Below are 16,448 nucleotides of genomic sequence, written 5' to 3'. Positions count from 1 at the left end.
TAATGCATGATCTTCATCTTTTATTGCAACATTTGCACGAGTCAGTAAGTACAGCTTGATAATCCAAAAATCGATTCTATTCAGTTCACATTTAAACCAGTAATTAACGACGTATGTATTTTTAATCGGTGGATACTCAGCCCAGCCTGGATGTTGTGGTGTGCCGACGTAAAGCTTGAATGTATAGGTGTAACCACAATAGGGCTCTTTTGCAAAAAACGAACTTGTTGATTCTTTTATATCATGAACAAACACCACCTTTGCATTGTGGAACACATCAATGGACAAGAAGAGCTAAGAAAGGGTTAGTACTTCCTGTGCAATTGATCAAGACGTGCAGCAGTTTGAGTAGGCATCAACATTACAAATATAATGGTGGCACAACTAAAAACCTGCTGGAGATTTTTCATCCTCCATGGTGAGCTGCCCTCCGCGATCCTGCTTCCGTAAAACCGTTGAGAGCGGCACGAAGTGGATGCATGGGACTGTTGTACGTTGGCTGAACTTCTTTCGCACCGTACCTAGCCAACCGTCCTAATCGGAGGTGTGGGGGAAGGGCAACTTAAACACAAAAAGCAGTTCTGTGTTCATTGTTGTCGAGGGCTTGGCAACACAGACGCGACCGATTGCGTACGTGTCCTGCCATCGCAGGCATGAAGAAGTCTGTGCTGGTGGCTTCGTTATTGCTCGTCCGCAGGTACTCGCAAAGACAGGCACGTGGTGCCACGAAGCATCCCGTACGCCTGGACGCCGAGGCGAATCTTTTTTTTTATCTTCACCGACGCGTAGTCGCCGCTCGCAGTACACAGTCGTGCGAGGTCGCCCACTAGCCCAAGAACATCGCGACGATGATGAAAATTAGGATGAGGATGGCGAAGAGCTTAATCATGAGCCATCGGTTGGAGGAAACGGAGCGAAAATACTTGAGAATCTCGGTGTGGGCGCCTTCCACGTTGAGTTGTGTGTCCTCTATGCTCGAGTCAATTCTGAGAAGGGACACACGCCAGTTGAATGAGAAAACTCACGAAAATCATTATTAAGCAAAACAGATAAAACAACATACTTCAGAGTAAATAAGAATTGACTCGTCAGGTCCAAACAACACTACAGATTAAATTGCGCTCAAATTACTCCGAACCAATTGTCTAATGATCCCAAAAACACGAACATCTTAAATGTGATTATTATTATGCAAATGACTGCAGTGCTCATTTCGCCAAACGGGGTAAACAAAGAGCGAACTTTACGATGTGTTTCTGGTGATATGCCGGGTGTTGTTCAGCAGGTTGTTGACATTCTCCCCACATGCTGGGGATAACTTCAGCTCCCAGCACATGGGAGTAAAATATTGGGGCATTATTGCCGAACAACACGCGGCACAACCCTAAAGCACATCGGAGAGCTACACTGGACAACTGCAAAAGAACCTAAACAATAGTAAAGAGAACATATATATTCAGTTTTAGGATTGCTAAATCAGTTTTTCCCAAAATGTTCAACTGTGTGCAACTGCTAGACTCTTAAGTATCAAAAATACTCGACACATGCTTCAAATGCACTGCTTTAAATGTAAAAGTACGTGCACAAAGATGCTCGGCCTATGACAAAATCACCCAAGATGTTTCCGACCTCGTCAAACCTCATGCCGGGCATGGTTGAGCCTGAATAGCACTAGGATGGCTTCCCACCAGGCGCAGCAGGTTGTGTTATAGGCTGTGCGGATGCACGGCGGGGCTGCACAGAACAAACCCCACTCTGACCAGTGTTGTGAGGTATGGCCAAATGACCTCCATGGTTCACATGGCATGGAGATGCCTTCATCTAGCGATGGATCCACAAAGGGCTGCGCGTGTTCAAAGACTTGTCCGCTTAGCACAGAACGTTCTTGCGTGCCGTGATTCTCGCCTGCGACCCACAACTTTGGAAGCAAGCGTATACAGGAGGTCGTGGGTTCAATTCCGACCCTGATGCCTATATATTTGGAGTGTGCATGTTTTCCCGGAGGTTGTGTGGATTTTTCTCCGGGTCCTCTGGTTTTTCCCTCCACATTTAGAATCAACGTCACGCGTTTAGAATATTTGGCTGCTATAAATTTCCACGTGATAAGCCACTTCGTTAAGCTATCACGGTGCAAAACAAGTTCCACATCCATACATAAGTATTGAGACTCGGTGAAGCTTTTCTGGATAAATTACAAGATGATTATTATTTTGAAGAACAATTCCTAACGTGCTGAGACCCCCCCCCCCACCCACGTGATTAGACGCTGTGTGAATCCACTGACCGTTGTATCGTCTCCTCCTGTTCAGTGACCATGTGGGCGAGCTGCTGGAAAATGGATCCCAGCTCCACAATGGTCGACTGAATGGCACTCATAGCATCTGTTCGCTCCTGTATGTACGACTCCTGGACAAAACAGGCACTCGTTAATGCGTGCACAATAAGGGACAGATATGTTTTTGTCGAGCTCTATTATTCTACTCAAGACACTGTAAATTGCAAGGGAAATTTGACTGAAAAGAAATATACAAACAAATTGCTTTTTGAAAAAATCTTCAGACATGGGGTTGAATTGCGAAAATCCAGATCGCAAAAATATATCGCCAAAAAAGTTTAGAACGCTGATTTCAGCACTTTGATATGCAATATGCACAACAAAAAACAAACCTGTGAATTGAACATTTGTACTGTTGGCACAAGTCGCTTTTTAAAATATAACACAATTTGAATGTATTACAGTGTCTAAATGCGAACACATCTCACAACCTTGTATATGAAGAGAGATGCAGAAAATCAAAGGCATGGAAAAAAAAGGCTTGAGCCTGACCTCGAACAGGGAGTCTACAGCACGGATTGCTGGGGGAAGTGAGTTCCAGAATGCGGGAGTTAAAGACTGAATAGCCTCCCACTGAATACTCGAATTCTACTCAATAAATACATCGCTACGTGAGATGAGCTCTCCTATGAACGTTTCCAGACCACACGTAGCCAACCGATTAGCATGGTTGGCTACGTACGGTGCGAAAGAAGTTCAACATACATACAGTGAGGATAAGCAATGATAACACACTCAAGGCACGTTGCATAGCTTTGAAACAACAACGGTGAAGAATTATGCACGTGTGTGTGTGAACGTGGCTGACGGACCTGTTTTGCCAAGAGTTGTGCCTGTGGGGATCTCTGCGTGTCCATGTCGATAGAGACTTGCCCCCCGAGCGAGCCGTCGTCCTGCATCGCAGCCAGGCCTGTGCGCCGACGCGAACGCACGAGGGGTCATGGCACTGCCTCGTCACTAATCCACGGCGCACGCAAGGACCTCTGCGCAAAGCTTCAACTTGGGATCCATTGAATTGCTTGATGGCGCAGCCCTGAAATCAATTGCTTGTTCATTACCACTTCTGTCGTAAGTGCCCTCCGTTAGAGGGAGCTTTCGAGAGAGATGGCATTTGGCATACTGCTCCACGCTGGCCAGACATGTTCAAAGAGGTGGGAGTGCCCATACTTGAGCCCACAATACATGACCTGCCGATTGACTAATTGTGGTGGGTGGGCAGAGGCGGGTGGCTTTAATACATTTGCACCACTGTTTCAACTGCCGCAGAGGGAGATTGAATGAATCAAGCTGGTGACCTTTGATGGATTTATCCAGCTTTTTTTGTATTAGACAGCTCCATCCTGTAAAATGCATGAATTAATTAATTTGCCAGCCATGTTGGGTAGGATGTGCCTTGACGGCCATGTGCACCCATCCAGCCAATCGGAGCATTTGTAGCATAGGCACCAAAATACGTTTCAATTTTTTTTAACAGAGGTGTGCTACGCGCAGCTTTATTTATTCGGTGTTGCGGGCTATTTAAATTGGTGCAACAACACGGCAGTTTGCATTCATATAAGCAGTGTTATCTAAGGTACAAGATCATGCCGTGTTTAGTAAGCTTTAGGTATTTACGCTGAAACGGAGTACATTGATTGCATAAGTCTGGCACCAGGTGGAGTTGGCAGGCTGTAAACATTGTTGTTGCATACTTGCACATGGCCTCTCCTAAAGTACTCTACATGCTGTCGTTTACACACGGAACTCATTATTTATAGCATACCACGCAAACAGCCTCTTCACCATATGGTGAGAAATATAATTGGAGGACATCATTAACGAGCTGCAAATAAATATATATAAAACATGTTGTCCATATTCAGATGCTCCAGAAAATGGGACGTATCCCACCCCAAACTTGTGCCCGGTGTTTAAATTATGAAAGTATGATCACACACACACATAGCACATATCGGATTCTGAGACATGCCCACAACTTGTACTTTAAATTAAAGGGGAAAAAAGTTTGTCCTATAATCCAGCGAACATGGTTACAGTACTCTTAGAAAATGCAAATACGGATCTTCTGGTTTTTCCATCCACATTTAAAATCAACATCACGCATTTAGGAGTATAAAAAATATTAAATGTCCACGTGACAAGCCACTTCGTTGAGCTATCATTTGTGGCAAGGTCACTTCTGAAAAAGAGCTCTATAGCTCAAGTGGGTCTTATCTGGTAAAATTTATTAAAAATACAAATTAAAAGTCAGAAGAGGCTGCTGGTGTGCGGTGTGTGGCTTGGAGGAGGTGAGGCATACCATGTCCTGTCACCTGCGTGAATGGAACGCCCATTGAGGAACTCTGGGCAAACTGCTCTTTCCTCCTCTGCATCTGCCTCAAGCTCTAAAGACAACATGGAGTTTTGACAGAAAATCAGCAAATCGTACTATTTTTTGTTTTTAAATCATACATTGCCATAATCAAATGTCACGTAAAATATCACAGAAAGCAATCCATTCAATGCTCACCTCCGTTCTAACTTCCAGAACCGATTTGAATTCATTTGACATGCCAGCAAGTCGAGACTAAAAAAAAGGCCCAGAAAAAAAACACCTAAAAGTTACACAACACACACCACAGTGACATTTGTTCATTTCATGAACTGGTGAAAAACGTGATTTGGTGCCTGCCAAGCCTTCTTCCATCCATGCCAGGCTATGACTATAGCCGGGAGCTTGTTACAATGAGTCACTCTGACCCTAGCGGGTGCCACGTTGTCTTACCTGCAGTGCCACGACCACCGTGCTGGCGTGAGAGTGGGCATGCCGTCCATTCTGAGCACCACGGCTCCTCACGAATGCCTGCAGTTGTGCGATCTGCTTGTTCAGGCTGTTTATGTCCTGCAAGGCAGAAAGGAATTTTGCATGGCGGGTGCTTACGGAGCTATCAGAAGTCAGCTAGGAGTGAGGCTCAGCTGTTGAACAGAACTGAGCTTTGAATTGTTAAACAGTTGCATATACATCCATAAATACTATTTTAAAAAGTACTCTGTGAAAGAACAAAAGCTGATTACACTGATATTGTTTTTGTGCATTACCTACTATAATCACCCAGAAATGTCTGTCCGTCCCCCGTGTGTGACGTCACTCCACATGAGGCCCACCCCCCACGTGACGTCACTCCACGAGGCCCACCTCCCTCTTTAATATTCATGAGTGGGTGGATTTTTACACTAACGCAGAAGATCTAGCTGAATTAAATAATGTATTACGCAGTCGCTTCAAGTTATGACGTTTCTTTACAAAAAGTGACGGTAAAAAATGAATCTACGCAGCACAGTGCTACATCTGTGCGTGACGTCACTGCAAAAGAGCCCCCCCCCCCCTTTAATTAATATTCATGCACGCGTGGAAATTTACGCACAAGGTCGCGCACTCCACATGCCGCACCCCTCCCCTCATTAATAATCATAAGTGGGTGACGTCACTCCACATGCCGCACCCCTCCCCTCATTATTAATCATGAGTGGGTGACGTCAATCCACATGCCGCACCCCTCCACAATAACCATGAGGGGGTAACGTCACTCCACATGGGGCAACCCCCCCCCCCCCCTCATTAATAATCATGACCGGAAATCATTTTTCTATTGAATATTTCAGATTTACTGCAATATACACCCGTCATTGGATGTGCAAAAAAGCTCGCTACATTTATTTGACATACGTTCGAGTAAGCCTTCTATAATTCAAATGTAGAAATCAGGTTTTACCTGTTTGATGATGTAGGTGAGTTCCCCAATCTCTCCAGATTTCTCATCTTGAAGTGACATATTTTTCGTCACTGCAACAGCCAACAAGACAGTGACAGAATGCATCTTCTTTATTTTCTTGGCTAAAGAGTGTCTATGGTTTACGGTTAGAGGTTAAGTGGCTAATGCTACCCTCAGCACTTATTGCTATCTTGAGAAAAATTACATTGAACCATCAAGGACACCTCACACATTTTCACAAACACTTAAAACCACGTACAAATTCATATAAAAAATGCCACATAGCTTATTAATAACACTGTGTCTAGATCAGACAAGGCAAAATAACACTTGGCATGGCAATATGATTAGTGCACTTGCGCTATAACATGTGCTGGTCCTTTTGCACGTTAATATACACAAACACACGCACGCATTTCTTCGCGTGATCAAATCGTCTAACTAAAATGTCTGCTTAATAGACTGGTGTGCCAGCTTGATCTCATTACCAATGCTTCAAAGTCATAGCAGGCAGCCTGGCACAGGTGAGGTGCGTAACTACACGAGCTGGGTTTGTTTTGTCCTTTAACTGCAACTCAAAACCACGGCAGTCCATTGCCTCTTGAGCCAGCCTTTGTGTGATGATAAGAAAAAAAAACATTACAGCCCTTTGTCGATTCACTACAGAATTAAGGGAGCTTTACTCCATGCCGTTAATGGGGGTTGTTTGACAGTACCTCACCATACTGGTATTTGTGAGTTCGGTGAAGGGTGTAATCCCAGGATCCATTCAGATATCACTAGCCACTGATGTTAGCCGTGGCTGGATGTTGAACTCGGGTCTCTGTCGGTACACCCATTGTGTCATACGTAATTTAATTATGTATTCTATTTTAATTTATTATGACTATATAATAAGATCAGCGGGGACTTATTTTCGGGGGAGGGGGTGTATTTTGTTAATTTTACCATCAGTCAGAACTAGTTTGCATATCATCGTAATCATATTGCATACATCTGTTGCAATATTATTCCGATTAAATCTCTCAACACGCAATGAAAGTTTAAATGAGGTGAATGCAGCATCGACTGTCTTGTTCATTTAATGGATAATTTATAAGCTATTACAGTGTTGAAAAATGAGTGCCATTTAACACATCCGTTAAACATATACAGAGCTTTGTAAATATGAACATCAAAAATATTCAAAGCCATTGTTGAGATTAATGTGTAAAATTACTTTAGTCAGGTTTGTTTTAATGTACATAATTCGGAGCCTGTGCACTTATTAAGTAGGTAGATATCACTACTTGGCAACTATTTACATTCTCTTAAGGCAATCCGGAAAGTAAAAGGCACCCCACTCGTTTGTTTTATAATGGTGTTATGGAGCGCCGTCTTGAGGAAGATGATTATGACTGCACTTCTATAAAAATAGGAAAATATGATGTATTCAAGACTATTCTGTATAGCTGCTATGGAGAACGATCTTAAGGAAAATTAGCTCCGAACATCTAGACTAAAACATGTCTTCCGGAATAAATGCATTCTGCGGCTTGCAAGGCGCATTCCTATTTTGTTTTAAAATATTGGGGAGGAATAAAAGTGTGTTATTCTGGAGAATATTGGAATTTCAAAAAACGGTAATAAGTGCGAGTTAGCTTGGGGGGGTAATTTGTGCCATGTATTCCAATAACCTCAGCAACCCCGCACGTCAAATGTGCCCAAAAAGCACACTGCTCAGCGGCCCGTAACGCCTCGTAAAAAAAAAAAAACACCGCAGGAAAGCCTGGCACAAACATTGCTGCCAAGACCCATTACGGAAGGCTGCCACTCGTCCAACACCACAGCGGCTGACGCGGGTGGGGTGGGTGGGCAATCCCAATGGAGGCAGGAACGTCACCGTGGCTTTTAGCGTGGCAACGTTGGCATTCCGAGTCTGCGGAATCCGTTTGTTTGAATTCCAGAATGTTACATCGGGTCTCTTTTTTTTCTCCCCATCTCCTAATTCCATCAGTTTGATTGCACGGCGGAAAGTGCCAATGTTTGTGAAGCTGAATTGGATCTGCTGCATGCCAATTCCAAATATATATACTGCAATGCTCTGCTTATGCATTCCATTGTTTTGCATTGTGATTGAGCACGCAGTAACATTTTACGCCATCCTCTTAATTATCATAATATTTACACTTAAAGCAAAAACTGCCATATTCTTTGGGAAGGGTACGAGCAGGAATTATACAAAAATAAGAGCCTCATCTTTACCAGACATGGAATGTGCGACGGATGATGGATGAACAAACAGAATTGGTTGCAGGTGTTAATGCTCGGGGTCATGAATGCAGAATGGACCCATGCCTCTCATAAGTGAACACATTGGCGATGCATCCAACGGTACATTCCTGTCTCGGTGCCATCACAAAATGAGGGCCACATGCCAGACTTACAAAACGTCAGTTTTTCCAGCTTGCCAAATGTGTTGCTCAAGTCCCTTCCAATTCGCCTGGGAGAAAGGGCAGCAGTAATTAGTGCTTTGCTTGTGCTTTTTGGCTTCATCCTCCCACTGCCAAGCTTCTAAAACGAGATTAATAACAATTAATGTGTTTGCTTTTCTGTTGCAGCCAATTCAAATTGCTTGCCTCCATAACGGATAGACTGCACACTGCAGATGAATTCAATCCAAGTTAACAACTCCCGCTGTACTTAAATGCAATTAGTTTTTAATCAAGTTAGTTTCTGCACGTCTGTGCAAGCAGAAAAGCCACGATGGCCGAATTAAATCCGTTTACTAAATTGTCAAAATTCCAACAAAAACAGTAATTTGAACAAATAATAAATCTGCAAGCAAACGAGCAGGTGTGTTTGTTCTCATAGTGCTGTTTCTTTAACATGAGATCACTCGGTGTATGTGCTACAATAGGTGTGCAATGTATTTTATTGCAGTCAGCTGCACAATATTTAAGTGCGAATTCAGCTTAAAGTAACAATTTACTCATAGCTGTCCCAACTTACTTGGCCATTAAGCTGAATTCGCTCATCTGTCTTAAAGTTCTGTTGTTCTGACCGTCAACATAAGCTCCGTTCTGCAAAAGAAAAACACTTGCAAAATTAATTTTATATTCTCACGTGGCTTTACCGAAAGACCCAAAGAATATGAATTCATGCAGTCAAGAAATATTAATTTTAGTTATGATATAAAAAATGAGTCCTTTATCAGCATACTTCTCTATGAAGGGCTCCCCACACCATATCAGACGTGGAGGTTGTTCAACCATACTTCACCATTCTGGTCAGCATGGGATGACGAAGATGCGGGGTGGCAGGGCATGACACCACTGATGTTATCCATGACCAGGAATTAAACTCGGATTCATAAGCACGGTGCGCTAACCGCTGCACCACCACTCCCGTGGATGTTAAATATATGGCAATTACTGATAAGCCATGATGCTTATTATGCAAATCCCAGTCTGTAGACATTGTGCTTGGTATGGGTAAACTGAGGATCAAGAAAGCAACTCTTGCCATCACAAACATAAGGATTCTGCCAATTTTAATGAAAGCGTGTACTTTCAGGGCTTGCACTGTCAGCAGTTTAGAGGCACAGGCTGGGAAGCATTTACCACCATATTCATTACTAAACACTTCAGTGTATACACACTTGGAATTGCAATTGATGAGCCAGCATTTGTTATTGATGACATGGGAAACCTTTTTTTCTCCATCGACCTGCAAGCCACCGTGACTTCAGTTCTGATTCCATCAGAATCCTGTAATTCAAATCCCAGGCAACTTAACCCCTCATCCCTCTGGGTTAATACAATTTACATTGCGTCATGGGGAGTCAACGTTGGTTATCATTTGCAGAAAGTGGTCACTCGCCATAGAAATGTGGAATTTCCACAACTGGATTTGGACGGCCAACAATGATGTGCACTCCCAAACACTGTCTTGGGTATGAAGATACTGGATTTTTAAGGCAGACAATACCACGAAACGAGGTTTTATCTACAAAATAAAAACGGCCATTGTTTCTCTGCAACGTCTTGAGATGTGGCTACAATTGCATGCTATCATGGCCATCAGCCATCATCAATTCACTGCTGGATGAAGGCCTCTGCACTATACCACCCTCTCTCTCTCCGAATCCTATTATGTCCACCTAACACCTGCGCAAGAGCTGATTCTATTTGCGTCATATCAGTGGATGTCTTCTCAGATGCGTTCTCTTCCCTGGCTGCCAATCTCTCTTTATTCTGGACAATCTGCCATCATTCCTTCAAGCATTCCCTGCCCAAGCCCATTTACTTTATTTATTTATTAGACCCATTGCACATGGGTCCAATACTCGGTAGGGGGTAGGGCGACCTGTGGCTTGTGACCTCTCTAGGGTAAGTATTCGCATGAAGGAGGAACAATTTCTGGTTAAGTGGGAGGAGGGGAGTGGAGTAGGGCAACTGGAGAGAAAAAAATGAGCGCAGGTTCCAGGACTGGCTGCAAGGTGGAGGGGGTCAAGGTGACGTCATTCATAATAATTTCCCTCTGTCCTCTCCCTCGGATTCTTGTCAGTCTATTCGGGAGCCGTTCACCTCCTTTCTCCGAATTCATTCTCTTTCCATCCTCCTAGAGAAGCTTCCGGGGTGTGCGGGGGTAGGTTGAGTGGGCTGTTAAGGAAATGATCCCATACTGCCTCCAAGTATGTCTCATTTCCTTTTAGTTTATGGGGAGGAGTGAATTGGGGGGTACCATAGTCCATTTACTTTGATTGGACACTACCATATCTCAAACCAAAAGAAAATAGCTATAATCTTGCAAATACATATAAAGGCTCTATGTCCGAGGTTGGCATGGGTTTGACGCTTTGTTCATGAAAAACACATTTTTATACCTCTAGTCAGGCACTGTTATAGTGCAACGTTGCTACATTATTGTGCTAAAACATATGGGAATAATTTCACAGTACTATGACGTAAGTCCTATAAATACATCCCTGATCTCAAAGTCTTGCTTCTCATTAATGAAGCCTCCAAACTCGTGCCAGATAGCCTGGAACATACTGCCTAGTAGGCATGTAACCTTCTGGCAATGTGTTACCTTCCGTTGATTAATAAATAAAAGTTAATTCTTAAGCTTACAACAATATTAATAATTTCAACTTGTAGCGTGCAGTATTCGCTAACTCTCGAAGAGAGGGAACGACTCAGGGGTGCGTGGAACCACGGACAAGCTGGTAAGCAGCCAGGTAGTGAGCCGCCACCAGTAATTGCCCAAGCTCTGCTGTCCTCTATATATTAAGGAGTTATTTGCCAAATAATGAGTGTTAACATACGAGGAAACTGGAGCACCCGGGTAAAACCCACATGTGCGACGGGGCTACACTCTATCCCATATAGATGGAAGAGGTGGAGTTCACATTTTTGTTGTACGGTGTTCTCCTGGCAAGGCAGGGTATAGCCCCTTTGCACCCTAGCGAGGGGTGTTTCAGAACATTTGTGTGATCCATCAACCCTCTCCTCCACAGTGCTGGAGTACAGGCATGTCCCATCACCGCCAATATACACATACTGTCCTTTTTCAATCCACTGGCTGGTTTTAGGATTGTGTATATTCCTTGCAGTGCCAGGCAATGTCTGCTCGCTCACATGTCTGCCCTTCATGGACTTGCAGGCTGCCAAGAATTCCGAAGTCCGGTCCTGGCCCGACGACGCACCCATGGCCGGCGGGCCAAGCTGGCTCTGCGACGTGGGTACAGCCTGCGGGGGCGCCGATTCCAGTGATGATCTGGCCGGGTCAAGGGTGCCTGGGACGGAGGCCGCTGGGGCGGAGTGCGAGAACATCTGCTTGGGCCCCAAGTAGATGCCCTGATCGGTGCTGCTGGGCCCATGTCTCCGTCTGGCATTCATCACGGCTCATTTAGTGTCCTTGCAAAAAAAGAAAATAAAACGAGCATTAATTTGCGTTGAAACGCACGTGCCGCACGGTTTGCGAGCCGGTGTGTTTTCTTTGCGACACTGTTTTTGTTGTGCGGTGTTTCAGGCACCCCTTATTAAAGGAGGCATTCCAACATCAAAGCATTAATAAGGCCAATACTTACAACAGAGACCATTACTCAAGGTGTGCAAATAATTAAAGCAATTTTAGATTTTTGCAAGCTCAATGTTAAATAGTTCAGTTATTTTTAAACACTGTCTAAATAGAAAATAGCTGAATTTTTAACGCTCTGGTATATTTAATAGCAAACACGTTTGAAGACCCACTGCAATCTTGCTGGTTTGTCAGTCCTTAGTATGTCATTATGTGAGAATATATTTCTAACTAGTGTGCGGTTATGTCAGTGCAATATGAGTGAGGTAAACCATGAGCATGTTTAATATTTGCATATTGTTATGAATATGAATTGCCTGTTTGTATTATTCAGGTGTTAACATATATACTACAAAATATTCAGAATGGCAACATACAAATACTAACTATAAAGAATAGAAGTAGTTAAAAGTAATATCCTTTCTCTAATAAACGTGAATGCACACCTCCCCACTTGGAGGTTTACTTTATGTAATCTAAAACTTATGTAAAGGATTAGCGTGTACTATTGTGAATTGTGTCCATACAAATATGGCTTAACAAGACCAAAGTTTTCTCAGCATACAGTCTAACCACGTAGCAAGTCATTTACACTTTACTCCGATATAATTACGTGCCGAACTTCACTCTTCCATGCTTGGCCTCGTGGCAACACTGTCAGTCAGCCGAGTTCCACCTCACCCCCTCTACCAGAGGAATAAAGCACACAGACTCTTTGTGTTGAACAAAGTCCCACATTTTATATGGAGGGCTCTTGCCAATAACTGGGAAATAGCAGAATTAGTTTCACACATCTTACTATGCTGATACCCAGATGCTCGACACTGGTTGAGATTCTGCTTGCTAAAAAAAATGCCTTAGGGTTTTTATATATTGGTCTGGAAAGCCAATTGGATGTAGGAAAAAATAATGTCTTATTTGTAGACAGATTGGAGTTGTGCTTATATTTCAATTTACATATATGCTACTGTAATACCAATCAGCAGACCTATTTTATTATTTCCCTTCTACGTGACTTTACCGAAAGAACCAATAATACCCATGAAGATTTTGATTTAAAGCTTTCGTGACTGCAGGGATTCATATTCTTGGTTCTTTCGGTAAAGTCACGAAGAAGGGAAATAAAACAATACAAATATAAAAAAATTTCTGTGAAATCCACAGCAAGAAAATTTGAAAAAAAAAATCTTGCTGTGGATTTCACACCTGATGATTGCTTGTGTTGCAGTCGAAACGTCGTGAGAATTTTTATTGTTTTATATTTGTATTATTTTATTATTTCCCTTCTACGTGACTTTACCGAGAGAACCAAGAATATACCTATAAAGATGTTACATTTCAGTCCCAAACATAGGCCCTCCCTCCCCCTCACGTTGCCACTGAAGGCCGTCACAAGCCATGTCTGTCATGGGGATTGTTTGACCATACTTCACCTCGCTGTTCATTGCGAACTGGTGAAAACGAATTGAAAGGTGATCACCAGGACCGGTTCAGATGACTAACTATTGCACTCTCGCTCCGATCTGCTCCCTATCTAAACCTATGTATAAACTAGAATACAGCACATTAATCGGTGATACTGCTGGGTTGGCAGAGGGGCACACAAGCATAATAAAGCAACACAAAAAACTCACATTCGTCAACACTGTGGCCTTAAAAGTTAAATATTAAATATGCGACGTTTCAAGCAATGACCCTTCTTCATAGCAGATAGAGGCCCCAGAGATGAAGTGGATAATTAAATCACGACGTTTCGGGCGATTGTGTTGCGCCCGAAACGTCGTGATTTATTTGATTTTCTACCTAAGTGACTTTACCGAAAGAACCAAAGAGTATATGGATTCCTGCAGTCACGAAAGCTTCAAATCAATAATGGATAATTAACGTTGGAGACTGCATTGGACTACCCCGGTGGTTCTTAACCCTCACTTAAGCCTTGCAACCCTTTTAGTTCTCATCGTAAATAAATGTATGATGTTAATAAATACATAGGTTTCATGAAAAAGTAGTTGTACTTAGGTGCCAGTATTTAATTGGTTTCGATTATTTTTTTTTAATCTGGCATGTCTCGCACCCCCAGTGAGTGCGTGAACCCCAGCTTACTGGTCTACTCCATGGGTCTGGGTGATAATTGAACGTACTATTCATTGCAATTAACAATTCAGCTGAGTTCGTGAGAATTCCCAAGCCTCTACAATGCGTGACAATTGTTACTGCCAACGCGACAGCGCCGAGAAACGCGACTCAAAATCGTTGGCGTGATCTGACAGCTGTTATCTGACACACACAATGTGTGTGCGTGTGTCCAATGACAATAATAAAGCTACGTAAATCTGGTATCACACTATAAGACGCGCCGACAACTCTGGTTTTAAACGAGAGGGTACACGTATTATAATACGGGGCGTACGGCAAAGCCCATGGATGGCCACGTCACATGTCACCGTGGCATTACACCGTGCTGCTGTCTATAACACACACACCGGAGTCGTTAGAACCGCACATCTTTAGCATACCAACAAAACAAAACAACCGCAACCTTTGTGTGATGAAACAAAAAATGTGTTTATGAAATATCGCGATGATGTCCTGACGGTGTTGCCACGTTAAACGCGGGATTTTACAAATGCAGCAGCAGCGGTCACCGGTTAGCTCTTAAATCCCTCCACCCCGCCTCTGCCCAGCCAGCAGTATATGCAACAACACGTCCACGCGTCCACCACACTGACACGTCAATGTGGTGGTGTGGTAACGTGTGGGTTATACAGCACGTCGCAACCTCCTATCTAACTGGCGAAGCGTATCGCAATTACCCTCCGAACTCGTACAGCAATTAGCGAGAGCACCCTTTAATCGAAGGCCCTCCTTCCCCCGACGGCAGGTGGTGGTGGTGAGAAAGCGATTGCAGGGCTGCGCCTTTACCTCGTGTAACAAACAGCTGGCTAAGAGGACGAGACTCTCGTCCCAGGCTGGATCACGGCTCTCAGATTTCCCAGTGCTGATGCGCGCCGTTCCACGTGGGCTGCTGGTGGGGGGGGGGGGAACCCCGGCGAGGTCACGTGCGGCGCCCCGCGTCCAATTGCCGCGCGTCACGCGCGCGGGCGCCGCCAATGCGTTGTGGGAAATTCGAACGCGGAAGTAGCAGGCTCCGCCCAGTCACTCCACGTGGAGGAGGAGCCGGTTGTGTAGCACGTGGGTTAGTCACCGGGGGCCCCATCACACGAACAATAAGTAAACCCGTAAAAACAAAGTTTTTCACTCTAAATCCTTTATATGCGTGGCGGCTAGAGTCCTCTCGTCATCTGGCTTGAGATGGCTGCCACCTATGGGTCAGATGATTGTCTGCAGTATTAAACAATTGGTAATTAAATATAATATTTTTGTCCTATAAAGTGTAAAATTTTGGAAAAAAAATGTCACGAACATTAATTGTCACGCACAACGAGTCTGTGTGGAAAATGTCAACTCGATTGGATCATGGGAAGTGGGTTAAAAAACGACCGAAAGATTTACACGGTCGTAAGCAAGCAAGCACGCAAGCAAGCAAGCGAACTTAATATAAAGGATTTAAAAATGTTTTTGTTCCTGGACATGAAGCAAAGTTAATGATCCCCACACCAGTAATAACACTGTAACAAAAATTGTGTTTTGTTCCTGGGTAATAAGTGTTATTTTCTAATTGTTTGTGCCGCAAAAGTATAGAAAGTGGCTATTATTCCCCACAAACATTGCTTTTGTGACCAGGACATTGATATTTTGAAATTAACCTATTTTCAATGAGAAAACGTGTGCATTTGTGTCATTCCCTCACGTAAAGTCCTGGTCACAAAAGAAAAGTTGGTGGGGAATAATAGTAATTTTCTATACTTTTTAGGCATAGACAATTTAAAAATAACACTTAGTACCCAGGAACAAAAATTATGTTACATATTGTAATTCATCGGTGTGAGCCGTGGTCAATCCGCTATTGGATGAAGCTCTGTTTATGTTGACTGACAGTCAACCATCTCAGTCAATCCATGTCACCTGGGTCTGCACACCTGTCAACCCCTTTTCAGTGCCTGCCATATTACAGACTAATTCAGACCTTATTGGTCACCCCGTGTCCTTATAAATCTCAACGTTCCATCACAAGGGAGGAAAACAAATAGACAAAACTGTTTATGTGCCCGTATTGAAACGGCTGTACGCCGTATGGATCGGAACAGTGATTTTTCCTGTACAAGAATACGAGTATATCGTATGGATTGACAGGTATGGGTCTGTCCCGTGACCTGTCAGCGAACCTTCGACAACTT

The 16,448-nt window shown here is 43.5% G+C and overlaps 1 protein-coding gene across 1 annotated transcript; it reads right to left on the bottom strand.

Annotated features, from left to right (window-relative positions):
• Positions 1-5: 5 nt before the first annotated feature.
• LOC133342376 (syntaxin-5-like) lies at positions 6-15,161 on the bottom strand. The gene is made up of 11 exons (XM_061551499.1): positions 15,073-15,161; positions 11,709-11,987; positions 9,079-9,149; positions 8,514-8,569; positions 6,088-6,158; positions 5,100-5,216; positions 4,845-4,901; positions 4,635-4,719; positions 3,148-3,245; positions 2,285-2,406; positions 6-986 (listed from the first exon to the last, which is right to left on the bottom strand). Exons 2-11 carry the CDS (start codon positions 11,967-11,969, stop codon positions 827-829), a joined length of 1,098 nt encoding a protein of 365 aa, XP_061407483.1. The 5' UTR covers positions 11,970-11,987; positions 15,073-15,161; the 3' UTR covers positions 6-826.
• Positions 15,162-16,448: the final 1,287 nt, after the last annotated feature.

This window comes from Lethenteron reissneri, chromosome 14, assembly GCF_015708825.2.
Source record: "Lethenteron reissneri isolate LAM-NWPU_2019-01 chromosome 14, ASM1570882v1, whole genome shotgun sequence".
NCBI lineage: Eukaryota > Metazoa > Chordata > Hyperoartia > Petromyzontiformes > Petromyzontidae > Lethenteron > Lethenteron reissneri.
This window is presented reverse-complemented; position numbering and strand designations above follow the sequence as displayed.